Source organism: Aethalodelphis obliquidens, unplaced genomic scaffold, assembly GCF_003676395.1.
Source record: "Aethalodelphis obliquidens isolate GAN/ISIS:26980383/991018 unplaced genomic scaffold, ASM367639v1 scaffold41, whole genome shotgun sequence".
NCBI classification, from domain to species: Eukaryota; Metazoa; Chordata; class Mammalia; order Artiodactyla; family Delphinidae; genus Aethalodelphis; species Aethalodelphis obliquidens.
The window spans coordinates 9,265,129-9,279,049 of NW_020837985.1; the positions used below are offsets into that span (position 1 = coordinate 9,265,129).

The 13,921-nt window shown below is 40.2% G+C and overlaps 1 protein-coding gene across 8 annotated transcripts in view; it reads right to left on the reverse strand.

Moving 5' to 3' along the window:
* TMEM71 (transmembrane protein 71) overlaps nucleotides 1–11,553 on the reverse strand; it is a 35,920-nt gene extending 24,367 nt beyond the window's left edge. For 4 of the 8 annotated variants that reach the window (XM_027132497.1, XM_027132496.1, XM_027132495.1 and 1 more), the window contains exons 1-4: nucleotides 3,086–3,199; nucleotides 2,605–2,660; nucleotides 1,620–1,695; nucleotides 340–400 (exon numbers count right to left, since the gene is read on the reverse strand). In XM_027132497.1, the coding sequence (XP_026988298.1) occupies nucleotides 340–400; nucleotides 1,620–1,659 (101 nt within the window). In that variant the 5' untranslated portion in view covers nucleotides 1,660–1,695; nucleotides 2,605–2,660; nucleotides 3,086–3,199. The other 4 variants (XM_027132492.1, XM_027132491.1, XM_027132494.1 and 1 more) reach the window with 4 other exon arrangements.
* Between the last annotated feature and the right edge of the window lie 2,368 nt (nucleotides 11,554–13,921).

Sequence of the window (13,921 nt, forward strand, 5' to 3'; positions counted from 1 at the left end):
AACCATTCACGTTTGCCCACACACTCACCTCCCTCCCTCCCAAACTCCATTTATTAGGTTAGGCAAGTTTGCAATTTGTATGTGCATGGGACTGGAAATATATCTCCATACCAAAGCTGGATGAAACCTAAAACTAATATATATACCCCGCACTACGTGGCTTGCGGGATCTTAGTTCCCTGACCAGGAACTGAATCTCAGGCCACAGCAGTGAAAGAGCCGAGTACTAACCACTGGACCGCCAAGGATTTTCCAATATTTTTAAGCCAAGAATACAACAAAATAACGCATACAGAAAGAATTTGATTGATTTTTCTTGCGAAAAGCGCCATGGAATACCTTGGGAAAATGCATGGGGGAGACAGCTCTACAGCGTATTCTTTCTCAGACGGGGAAGAATCTGCATAAGTAAATGAGAGAGAAGTACACATTTATCACACTGCATCAACATGCATGATTGCAAACTGTGGACGGTGTGAATAGCTGATGTTCCAGCCTCAGCAGAGATTCCAAATGGTGCAGCCATCCAATGAATCAGGACGAGCACAACTTGTCACCAGGTCTCTACAGGCAGCAAGACATAATCTAGGGGCTTCTATCTACTGTCTCTTCTCTCACTCAACTCTCCTTGAGAGGTTCCTTAGTTCGGATGAGGCAATGATATGCCATTAGCATCAAACTGACTCATGAAAAGGAAGAAGAAAACATCTTACGTGAAGCTGTCCCAAACCCGAATCAATTACCCAACGTTCTGGTTATTTTAGCTTACTCAGTCATTTGAGGAATTCAATCATCTGCCTAGATTCTCTCTCGTTAGTGCATTTGAAGGCATTTCTATTACAAAATAATGAGCAGAAGACGAGTGGTGGAAAAAAATAAAGTTTTGTTTTATATAAATGATTTTCCAATGTATGACGCCTGTGAGTATTCTTAATTAAAAAATAGATCATGCATTCATTCATGTTCCAATTTAACCAAAGGCATGACAACAGATTTCAACTGGGGAGAGTCGTAGTTGATTAATATTCTAAACTTTAAAGCAGCATTTTATATTGCATAGTAATGGTGTGAATACTTCTAATAGACAGGTTCAGTGAAACTTGGTTCCATTACTGACAATAAATATCTAAGACAAAGAAAGGAGTTTAGACTTTCAGATTGGGTTGGTGGATTTGAAGGAGAAAATTGTAGGAGTGTGAGGGAGGGTAGAAGCAGGGTTTGGGGAGAAAATAACAAGAGGAAGGAAGAAATTTGAAACCACTACCGTTTGAACAACGCCCACATTTTCTCCAAGTAGCTATCAAAATCATTCGGTATTTTTTTACAGACCAACCGTTTTGCATCTTAATAGTAACTGATAAACAATCCCCTTTCACATTTATGCACAGGCATCAAAAAATGGTGATTTTTTTTTTTCCTACTAAAAGGAAAAATACCACATTTCTCTCAAGGAAAGAAATGAAGTCAAAATCATTGCCAAAGTGAACACTGGCATTTAAGAAGCACGAGCTACTGACAGATGGTTAATGGTATGAGTATCAGCAAAATCAAAGCAAGGAAATTGCTAAAAGAAGTCTAATCGTTCAAAAGATAATTGCGTAGAGCAGTTCTACATTTACTTGCTACTGGTGTTGACATCAGTTGAGATATTCGGTTCATCTTGGGAAGGCTGCTTGTTCAAACTTCACAGATTTTCTGCAGAAGACATTAAAAAAAGGTGGATTACGTATTAAAAATAGAAAGATGAAGTCAAAACAGATGGCATCTACTAATTGCACTAGTCAGATTTGTTTACTGAAAGAGTACAGAGATCAATGGGATTGAAGGCAGGGTTGAAGGGCCACTGAGGTTGTGTCTGCCTCTATGATTTTAGATTACATTTTCCATTGTGTTGCTCAGTGCATCTAAATAATCTTTTTCTCTAAATAAGCACAACGTTTTATTCAGGAAGGCTAGACTTACAAAGGTTGACTTGTAATCAAAATAAAATAATAAAAATTAATTATTTGATTAAGAAATCAGAAAAAAAAGATTGGTTCTAGAACCCTCTAAATAGATGTATTTGTATTTTCATCATCCAACACACATCAACTTCATTATCAAGTTCAAACAATGCTAGGGGGTTGGTGTCCAACACCCAACACTTCAAACCATTGACAGGTAGTTACAGAGAGGGCTGGTGGTCTTTTCTAGTTACTACTACCCTGGACATTTCTAAGTAGCATTGCACTAAAAATAGTATGTCACTGGGCAGATTTCAAAACTCAGTGCTCCTGAACATATAATTTACTTTCTCAGTTACAAATTAAACACATATCCAAGTGTGTAGATTAGGTAAACTTTGATCACTTACCACTCATGACATAGATCTACTTTCCAATGACTATTAAACTTTGTGTATATCACTATCCTAGTAGCATAGTAAGGTAAGACTAAATTCTTTTCTGATTCATCACCTCTATCCACATTTTTCAAATGTGATAACTAGTAATAGGTTGTTTTCGTAGCTGTCGCACATTAAAACAAACCCAAATAATTCTATAAGTTCAAATTGATTCTTTCAATAAACTATACACAAAACCTGTTAGACAATATAGATCCTACCTTACAGAGACCTTAAGAGAAATCAGGAGAACTTTCTGGCATTCCTTGGAAGATCTCTAAGTCAAAGCAGACATTCATAGATTTTAATGGCTTGGAATATAAAATAATATTTTTTGCTCTATAACATAATAGTATGTCACTTGTCCTTTCACTTTTTGTCCAGCCCAAATTACCCTATGTTAGTTACTCCCAATCATCAAGTTTAATTTTAAGCCAACAAATTGCATAGCAGAAAGCAAGGTCTTACTGCTACATCTTACAAATAGTTATAACAGGCTACAGTCAACTAATAGTTAATCAAGTATTAGTAACACTGAAAAAGACTTCAGTTGCAGCTCTAAGACTTTTCAAGAAACAGATCGCATCTACCAGTTCCATCAAAACAACTCATCTGTACTGAAAAATAATCTGCCCATACATATTCCTTCCAAAGAAAGTTCCCAGTCCCTTCTTCCTATTGATAAATAACAAAAAAAATTACTGAAATATGAAGTTTCCTGTGGTTGAGAGAGGAGAAATCCAGGACTTAGCAGTTCTTCGGCTGAAAATAGCGTCAGCGTATCAACAGGTGCAGAAGTCTGTTAAGAAAGGAAAATCCCACCTTGTCCTCCTCCTAAAAGATGGCTGCACACATTGCCCTGTGCAGGCCGTTGCAGAGAAATTTTGTCTTCGGCAGCCTCTTGTTCTTTTGGCTGTTTCCTAGAATAGAAGAGCTCGTAGTTCTTGGGAAAGGCAGCCTACAACTGCTCTTGTTTTCTTTTAAAAAACAGCCTGAGTAACCGTTCTGCTGAGAGGCAGAATGAGGTCATACTTCCTGTGGGGCTCATGTCAGTGGCATTCATGCTGAGGAACATGGTGAAGATGAAAGCTGTCTCCTGGACCAGCAGTGGGGGGTGAATCAGACCCGCTGGATACATCACAGTCACTCGAGGGTTGCTCTTCTGAGCTAACTCGTCATCCCAGCTGTGAGAACATAAGGAAAACTTTCAGAGAAGCAGCACCTTGCTTATCATCTTCTGGCTATTTTCAGTATGAGTGTAGTACATAGTGCTTTGTCCAAATCATTACTGGTGACCATGCACTGATGCTATTAAACTGAGAATACTATCAAGTACCAGAGCTTGATCTTCTGAAAATGTCCACAGTGCCAGTAGGTTGATCCACCAAAGGTTGGACTTTCCAAGAAGCTCTGTGAGTGGCATTCAAAATTTTATATTTATATGTTTGTAGAGCTAAAGAGCTGGATGCTACTGTTGGGTCCCTACAAATCTCTGCTATTGTCAGTGATAAAAGAAATAGACATTCCAGCAACACTGAGATGCATTGGGTAATGGAGAGTCACACAGACTGAGATTCAAACCCTGTCTGCCATAGTAGCTGTGACCTCAGATTTATGACTTAATCTCTTTGAGTTGTAACTTTCTCAATTATAAATTTAATGGCTTGGCGCAATAATGAGATAAAAATAATGAGAATTGAGTCCTTAGCTCAGATGTGCAAGATGGATTCCTTGTTTTCTGTAAATCAACTTCCCTTCTGAGGCACCAGTCGTCAGGCTGGCAGAAAAGTTAATCTCATTCTTTCTTGGGGTTTCCTTTCCCCCTGAGGTTATGGCCAAAGGCAGGGAGGGTCCTCTGTAGAACACCCCCAGGCAAGGGAAGCTGTTAGGAGGCGAGCCCATCTAGTCTGTGGTAGGCAGTTTTTAAAGATGGCCCTCAAAGATCCTTACGGAATTCCCTCCCCTCGAGTGTGGGCTGAAGCTAATAATTTGCTTCTCCTAAACAGAATAAGACAAAAAGGTGATGGGTTGCCACTACTATGATTAGGTCACAAAAGATGGCAGCATCTGTCTTGCTGGGTTCTCTGTAACCTTCTGGGCTTACACACTTGGATGGAGCAAGCTGCCATGTTGGAGAAGCACATGTGGCAAGGATCTGAAAGTTGTCTCAAAATCCAGTGAGGAACTGTGGTCCTGAGTCCATAAGCCAAGAATGCAGCCAACAACCACTGTGAGCTTGAAAGTAGGTTGGTGGTTGCCAGGGGCTGGGAGGAGGGGGAAACCGGGGAGTGTTGGTCAAAGGATACAAGGTTTCAGTTATGAAAGATGAATAAGTCCTAGAGATCTACTGAACAGCATAATACCTGAGGTAGCAATAGAGACTGCATTTTTAACCAGCTCCAGGTGAAAACGCTGCTGGTTCATGGACTGTTTTTTGATGGGCAGGATGCTAGTGAATGCATTTTGGGCAATGCTAATATAACTTGGTGTGTGTGATGAATTAATTTAAAAATACTATAAACAATAAATAAACACACCTGCATCCTTATTTAAATCCTTCAAGTACTCATGATCTCCCTTCCTACCTAAGCTTCACCTGCCTCTGGTATTCTGTGTTCCATTAAATGACATCAACTTCCATTCTACTGCTCGGGTCAGGAAACTAGGAGGACTCAACACTATCCCCTCTGTAGCCTCTGAATAAGACACTCTCTCCATCTCCACTGTCAGCTCTGGAGCTCCAGAGGCCACCTTCTCTTGTCTGGACTTTGGTACCAACTTTCTGTCACCGGCGTCTCTCCAATATATTCTCCAAGCCACAGCCAGAATGATCTCTCTGTGTAAATATCTGATTATTTTGCTCCTCTGATTAAATCCTTCAGCGGCTTGCCTTCGCTCCTCTCTCAGATCAAGTTCAAAATCTCTTGTAATACTACAAGGTCCTGTGGGGTCCAGTCCTACCTATTTTCCAGCCTTTCCATTTCCTCACCACACCCCATCTTTGTAGAATTCAACCACTGTGACTGTTTTTTCAGGTTCTCGAGCTTGGTTCTACCTCAAGCTTTTTGAACACACTATTTCCTTTGCCCCTTGCCATCTCCTTCCCCAGCCTCTGTCTCTCCCGTTCATCTTTTAGGTGCAAATAGTTCTTTCTCTGAGCAGCCTCTCTGACCTCCCAGATCAGGTTCTAGGTCTCACAGCTGACTGTGCTTTTCCTTTGGAACGTGTATCACAATTGCGGCAACTGGACCAGGTTTTTACTGACATTTATCTCTCATGCTATACTGTGAGCTTTGGGAAAATAGGAACCATGATTTTCTACTTTGGTATTGTGGTTTCTATGTTTGGCATCATGTCTGGTGCACAGTAGGCACTTAATAATGAATGAATAGGATTTGACACCTTCTAAGTCTGGCTGGGCTCTTTGCCACATAGCACAGAACTTTATGGGGGCCAGAAGATGGGCCAACACCTGGAAAGACTAATGATCTTAGTCCTAGAAGGAGACAGAGGCCAGCCATTGTATCACAATTATGCTATAGTAAAAGTCAAAGCCCAAATCTTTGTGGCTTGTAGCAATAATCAGGTACCGTCCCACGTGGTGGCTTTATGTGTCAATGTGGGTAAGCCGACCATATGTCCCGGAATTCCCTGGTTAGGATGGGCCACAAGTGCAGTTAGTGCAAGAGTTGGAAAGTGAGAATGCATCAGGAGCCATGGTGGTCCTTGGAAGGTTCATGTGGCTCAGGCTTCGTTGCTACTCCTACAAATTTTCACAGGTCTGCTGGCTCACTGCATGGACTGGGCCCAAAGCTCCAGTCCCTGTGGGACTGCTTTGTTCAGCTTCCCAAATCCTGGTCCAGAAGTGAGTGTGTCTCCACAGCAGGGCATCCACGGCCATGAAGTTGGAGATTTAGAGATGGGAAGAGGCCAACGTGGGTTTCAGTGATAGACAGAGTCATGTTCCAGCTGGTTCTTCAGGGATTCCAGTGGTCCCTACTCACCCCGCTTCCCTTGATCCTGAGCAACAGTCCTACAATGTCAGGTTCAGCACCCCTGGAACAGCCAAATAGACTGAAACTCTCTTGCCAGTGTCTAAAATTGTCTAAGACTCTCCTCTCCCTCAAAAACCTAACACAGAGCAACTATAAAAAATACAATATGTATATCTAACATAATTTCAGAGGGCCTGGAACACTCTTGGTTCACAACGTGGCCCCCATACACAGAGGGCAAGGAGACACCAAAGGAAGAGGCAGAGAACTCCAGCTTGGTATGTGGCAGGTTAAACAAACAAGGGAACTTACCTGCGAGGCTTGTCTTGGGCGCTGCAAGATGAGTAGATCTCTGCACGCACCTGCCTGAATCTCCAAAGTTTATATAGAGGTTTTAAGGGGGTTCAGTCACGTATTCAGTCCAGATGGTCCCAACAACATCTTACTCTCTCAAGGCTTCATCCTTGAAAATGGCTCCCACTGCCTGCACAGCAGGCAGAACAAACATTCCCAAGACAGGGGAGAGGTTGAGGAGCCTCCCATTAGCCAGGTCCAGCCCACGGGTCACCCTTTGGTCACGTCCTCTCCATGACCTCCTCCAGCAACCACGCATTCCCTGTAGCATCTTTATAAGCAAACAGTAAGTTGCATGATTTTTCTTCCTATTGTGAGTATGATCAGTTGCGTATGTTTACACTGTTCATTTCGGTAACTCACATCCTTCTGCTAGCCAACGGCCGGATCAGTGGTAAACAACTGGCAATAGGGTTTCCTTTTTCAACATATATTCAATCACACTGCATTTTCACAGACTTTGTGTTGTCACCAAAAGAAGATTCTTTCCCTTCTAAGAGCAATTCTCTTAAATAGCAATAATAATTATATCTGAAAAAGTAAAATAAAGTCATCTAAGATTCAATGCTTACTTCGAACAGTTACGTATTCTACATCATTCCTGGTGGTTCTGCTTCTTTGCTTGAATCTGACCAACACATTTTGCCCTATGTTGCCTGCAAGTTGGCTATAGCTCTGTCCCTCATGACTTTATTCCAGAAGCCAGGCTGGAGGATCAGCCCCTACGAGGAACATGTTTTTCTCAACGCAGAGAGGGAACAAAAGAGCTGGCAGAAGTACGTAAAGCCTCTAAAAACTTCTCTTCAGGGCTGGCATCTGAAATTTCCACTCATACTTTATTGGTCAAAGCGGATCGTGTGGCCAAGCTCAAAGTCAGTGGGGTAAGTACACACCTCCATGGGGAGGCACTGCAAGTCACAGGGCAATGAGTGGAGACGGGAGCAGACGTATGTAGAGAGGCAAGGGAATAACTTGAAATAATTATGTGATTTGCAGTCCTCCATCTCTGTCCTAAATATTTACCTCCCTCTCTCACTTTCAAAAATGCTGAGAGGATGTATTTCCAAAGAGGATACCCCCCAGTGCCATTCAATCATGGCAACAGATTTCAAATCTAGAGTCTTCTAATATTTCTATATTGATTCCTTTTGATATGGAGATTTCTGAACCACCTTGCCCCCTACACCCAACATTCAATACTGGAAGAGGGACAGAATAATTTCCACCCAAACTTTCCTGTTTAGAAAGGGGCATAATGGCAGACACACAGCAGTGGCTGTTGCATGGAAATTCTGTAACTGAATGGTCAGACATTGCAAGAGTCCTACACACTGTGGATGGAAAATGCTCCTGATAAGGCCCTGATTCTGCTCCCCGGGTAGGGCAACCCAAGCAACTGTTTTGTGGCTCCTGCTTCACCCTCTGGAAAGTAAAATTCACTCCTTTTCCTTACTCTCCTTGGCTACCTCTGGAGATAAGAGAATATGCTTTCCTCGGCAGCTGAGCAACTTTCTCAGCCTACTTTCGTTCCTGGAAGTTGGAAGGTGGAAGAGGTCCTTTGAAGCTTTAAATTGTCATCATCTCTTTGATACCAAGCTAGTACCTCTTTGGCTGGACAGTCTATCAAAAACGTAGTCAACTGTTTCTTATTTACTTGATTCCTGTCAACTCCCTGTGCCAATATCCTTACCTATAATTCTTTTGAGACATATGCATCTCTCTTTTTAATTGCTGTCACCTTGAACTTGTCAGATTACCCGTTTCTTGGGTATTTGTCATGTGTTGTATGCATAATTTATGGACACTGTCTTGGAAGAACTTTCAAATTGTTTGGTTTTGTGAGTAATAGATGCTGTCATCAATATGAATTGTGATCAGATTGTAAGACCAGAATGCCAATAGGGGGTTATTTTGCCTGTAGGTACTATGTGGGTAGGGATGGGGATTTACATATAAATATTTGGAGAGCATGATAATTCAGTTGTGAGTGATACACTAAGAAAAGACAAAGAAATCAGAAAAATGGCCAGCCAGGATAGATCTGGATTTAATTAAACTGGTTCACTTTAATTCCCTTGTAATAATACTAGAGTATCACATGTTCAGATGGTGATAGAAGAATGAAATCTCTAATGATTTCTTCTGATTTTCAGAGCTTACAATTCAACACAGATTCATCACAATACTTTTATTATTTGCCTTTACATTCGTTCATTTCTTAAAAAGTTTTTATTGAAGTATATTTGGTTTATGATGTTGTGTTAGTTTCAGCTATACAGCAAAGTGAATCAGTTATACATATACATATAGCAACTCTTTTTTTAGATTCATTCTCCATATAGGTCATTACAGAGTATTGAGTAGGGTTCCCTGTGCTATATAGTAGGTCCTTATTAGTTATTTATTTTTTATATATAGTAGTGTGTATATGCCAATCCCAATCTCCCAATTTATCCCTCCCCCCTTCCCCCATGGTAACCATAAGTTTGTTTTCTGCATCTGTGACTCTATTTCTGTTTTGTAGATAAATTCACTTGTACCCTTTTTTTGGTTCTACATATAAGCGACATCATATGATATTTGTCTTTAACTGATGTTCTCAAACTTCCTTTGTTGTTACTGTGTCTTTTTAGGATTTGTACAATAATTCTTGCAAGTAGTCTCTTAAAAATGCTCTAGGTATGTCCTTACTGTGTGCTCAGAGTTCATATTCTAATTACAGTGGTAATACCTTTTTTAAAGAGAGAGAGAGATGGAGAGAGACAAGAGATAGACTGAGAAAGGGGGGGGGGGGGGGGCAGTTTTTAGAGGAGGAGGATCGAGAGAGACTGATTATTGAAAACCCAGTAATAAAGTCTTAATAAAAGCTTGCATTCTTGGCAGCAAGAACAGCGTCTTACTCATCTCTGTGAGCCCCAGCAGCAAACACAGGACTTGAAGCAAAGTAAGTCTTCAGAAAAATGTGTGTTTTCATGGAATCACAGTGAGTGAAACTGGGAGTACCCTCAGAGATTACAGCAACTAGATATAAGGGTCCCTGGGAAAGGTGAAAGAGGAACATTTGGAAACACCTGGCATTTGTACATCAATTATCATTTGCAAAACACATACAGCTGGTTCTTTCTAATTTAATCCTCATTACAGCTCTGTGAAGTAGATTTAAGATTCTCACTTACATGTGAGGAAAGGAAAATCAGAAAAGTGTCTAGACCTCAACCACTCTGGTGATGGTGTCAGGTCTAACATCCAATTCCTGGTCTTTTTCCAAATCCCTGGCTCTCGTACGCTTTCTATTTTAAGTTGTCATTAAAAAACAACAGCAAGAAATAAGGTAATGGATTTGATTTCCTTCAAATTTATAGCCTCCTATGATCTGCATGATACCCATAGTTCTGAAAATAAATAAATAAAAAGGAAAGAAAATAAAGAAAATCAAAGGATGTTTACCCTTGTCTTGGGGAAACTGGCTCTGTTGAATGTTTTGCAAACTACAAATGAGGAAGTAATCTAATACCTGACCACGAAGTTGGATTGCCTCAGTATTTTTTTACTAAGGCAGAACTGTGGCAATGCATGTGCTAACAAGTTCTCTGCCCCAGTCCAGCCCTCTCCCCTCCCCCATGGGGAGAACTCTCTTTCATCTCGAGTGTCTGGCAGTTACCTTGGAGATGTTGGTATTGTTTTCTGGTCCTGACCAAAAGGACAGACACTTAGTTAAATTGCAAGTGACCAGTTAGAGCGCATATCCTAACCCTGCATATTCCTGCATGCTTACACTGTATAAGGATGACCTATTAGTGTGTTGGTCTGCTTGACTACACTGTTAAGTGCCTTATGATCAGGAAATAAGATTTTTCCTCCTTATGCTCCTTGGGCCTAGCACTGAACTTGGCACATTGCAGATGCTCAATAAACGCTGTGGGAAAGAATTGGAAGTAGAATGCTGTTTTTTATTTGTCAGAGCTTCAATCAAAACTATAAAAAGTATGCATCAACAGATGAGTGGATAAAGAAGATGCGGTACATATGGAATGGAATATAATGGACTACCACTCAGCCATAAAAAAGAATGAAATGTTGCCATTTGCAGCAACGTGGATGGACTTGGCATTACGCTAAGTGAAATAAGTCAGACAGAGGTACACAAATACTGTATGATATCACTTATATGTGGAATCCAAAAAATACAAGAACTAGTGAATATAACAAAAAAGAAGCAGACTCAGAGGTGTAGAGAAAAAACCAGTGGTTACCAGTAGGGAGAGACAAAGGGGAGGAGCAATATAAGGGTAAGGATTAAGAGTTATAAACAGGTGTAAAATAAGCTACAAGACTATAATGTGCAACATGGGGAATATAGCCAATATTTTATGCTTACTATAAATGGAGTATAACCTTTAAAAATTGTGAATCACTATATTGTACCCCTGTAACTTAGTTAATATTGTACATCAACTATACGTCAATTAAAAAAAACTGTAAAGAACCATAGGGCAATAATAATTTTGGAGTCTGTATAGAATCTTATTTGAAGCTTACTCATCCTTCAAAGTGTATTTCAAATGTCACTTCCTCTATGCAGTCTTCCTTGATTTTCTGAGTCAGAATGAGCACAGTCCTACAGTATCTCTATTTCAAAATGATTCATATTTACCTTCATACTGTACTTTGTTGTTTCTGTATCCACCTCTCCATCACGGCAAGTTCCCTTAGCTTTGGATGCCTCATTTTGTTTTTCTTCCTGTTCTCTCACTCTGCATCACCCAGTTTCTAGTATTAAGCAGAAATCACTCAACATTTGTTGAGTGATTAAGCAAGTACCTGAAAGATAAAAGAATGAGTGCACGCAGGCATGCGGTCTGCCATGTTTGAGAATGCCACTGAATTGTGGCTAGCTCCATTCACAAGGAAAATAATGGTCACCAAGAGGTTAAAAGTGTTCACTATTTGGTTAACTGTCAATTTGTATGCTTGCTATGTTCTGTTGCCTACCTTCTCTTCCCCCAGTTTTAACAATCCCCAGCAGAGTGTTCTACATTGCAGAGATTTGCCTGTGAAAGCAAATACCTAAGTAATTAGGAATATGAATGTTAGGTCAAACTCTTACTAGATTTGCCTCTCATTCGGCTTGGTTTTCTATCTTTGCAAACCAAGAAGAGTAAACTCAATTTTGTTGAATAGCTATAAATTGTCATTTGGAGTTACAGTCAGTATAAGCCAGTTGCAATGAATATTAGTTGTTTTTGTTGTCTGGCTCCCATTTTCTTTCAAGTAACAGCACCTCAATTTTCTTTAAAAGACCCACTTATTCCCATCTCTCAGTCCCTGAGGTTGGGGCCAGTCTCCACTTCCACCTGCCTGATTGGGGATTGGACCCAGGTTCAAGAAAAATCAGTATAAGTCATTCCCACAGCCACCATGCTTGGTTCAGAATTGGGCACCTGACAATCTAGGCCAATGAGAGAATGACTTCTAGGACTTGTTTTTATGTTCATTAGGATGTTGCAGTGATGGGTCTGAAGTTGTTGGGGGCCTGGATGTGGATCCCAAGAATCAAGCCAACCCACAGGAAGCAGAGTGAAAGATGTTATCATTTGATCCCTGAATCAGAAGGCAAAACATACCGCATCCGTTTTTAATTCCACAAACATAAATTCCATTTATGCTTAAGCCTGTTTGCCTTGAATTTCAGTCCCATGCAACCACAAGACTCCTAACACACTGCAGGTCTGAAACTTCCGTGTACATAGGAATGATTTAGGATGGCTTTTAAAATACAGGTTTCCGGTCTCTAAGACCAAGATACAGGTTAGGGCCCATGAACTTGCATTTTAACAAACAGCCTGGGTGCATCTAATGCAGATGATTGATGGACCAATGTTGAGAAACACTGAGAGAGTTCATGGAAGTGATAACAGTAAACAACAATGACCAGAATCAGAGGAGTTTCGAAGTATCAACATAGTAGCTGAAAGTGAAGAGCCCATCCTTTGTTCCAGTATCACAAACGGGAAAATCCATTGAGGAATTAAGAGTTGATTTCATATTCAATGGGAAATATAATACTTTAGGAATGTGAGCAGAATGCTGTGTGTGAACATATGAGAGAGATGATATCTCTTTGTCATGTTCATACCTGGTCTAGGAGCTCAACTGCCAGAGATTAATTCTGGAACAACTATCACTTCTGGTCAGTTGGTAAAAGGATATGGTGCTAGAGAGACAAGACAACTAAGGTCTTTGGCAGGTGAAGGATGTGCTATTAGTGCCATTCTCAAAGATTTTACAATGGAATAGGTAGATATGCCAAAGGTGTCTGTTGCAGCAGGTTAGGTTTCTACTAAACTAGTCTATTTAAAAGAATCTTTAAATTGCTTTGATTTTCTTCACTGATTATACATATTAAAGCAAACACACAAAATAGATTTCTGTGTTTTGCATGTAATGAAGGAATATCTGGTATTTAGTAACGACTTCTCCCCTTAAAATAGGTATATACAGTTGTTAAATATTCCAGGGAGTATTATGGTTCCATATTCATATTTTTAATGTTGGAGAAATTTAGTTCAGTGATTTCTGCCCAAGGACCCTTGTTTCAAGATAATTTGCCCACTGCTTGTTTGGTTCCACTCAAACACAGCTGTAAGTTCTTTCTTTCTAAATTTGGAGATGAAGTGTCTGATGGCTAACATTTACCATCTGGACAAGGGGTGTGTTGGGTACTAGAGAAGAGGGGACATAGTGATGCATAGCTTCACTGTATGGCTGGGGAGTCATCTCCAGACTTTTCTATACAGTATGTTGTATCTCTTCCCTGGTTCTGACCGTTGACTTTGTAGGGTCAAAAGCAGCGATGATAGCCTATATGAGTTTTCTATCAGTCTTATCAGACGTAATGTCCCCTTTTTAGAGTTAATACTATGTCACATCTTCTGCACTCTTCTGAAATTAAATCCATAAATGAAATAATCAAGCTCCACATATTTAAAAAAATCAATACAATGCCATAACAATAATGTAAGAATACATTTATGAAAGTAATTCACAATAAAAATAATATCTATCTCAGTACGTAAGTGGTCAGCCATGACTCACGAAGAGTCACAATGAAGCAGTCAAGTGCTAATATGGAAATTTAGATTTATCCTGAATGTAACATAAAATGCAGAGTGATATAGGTGTGTTCTAT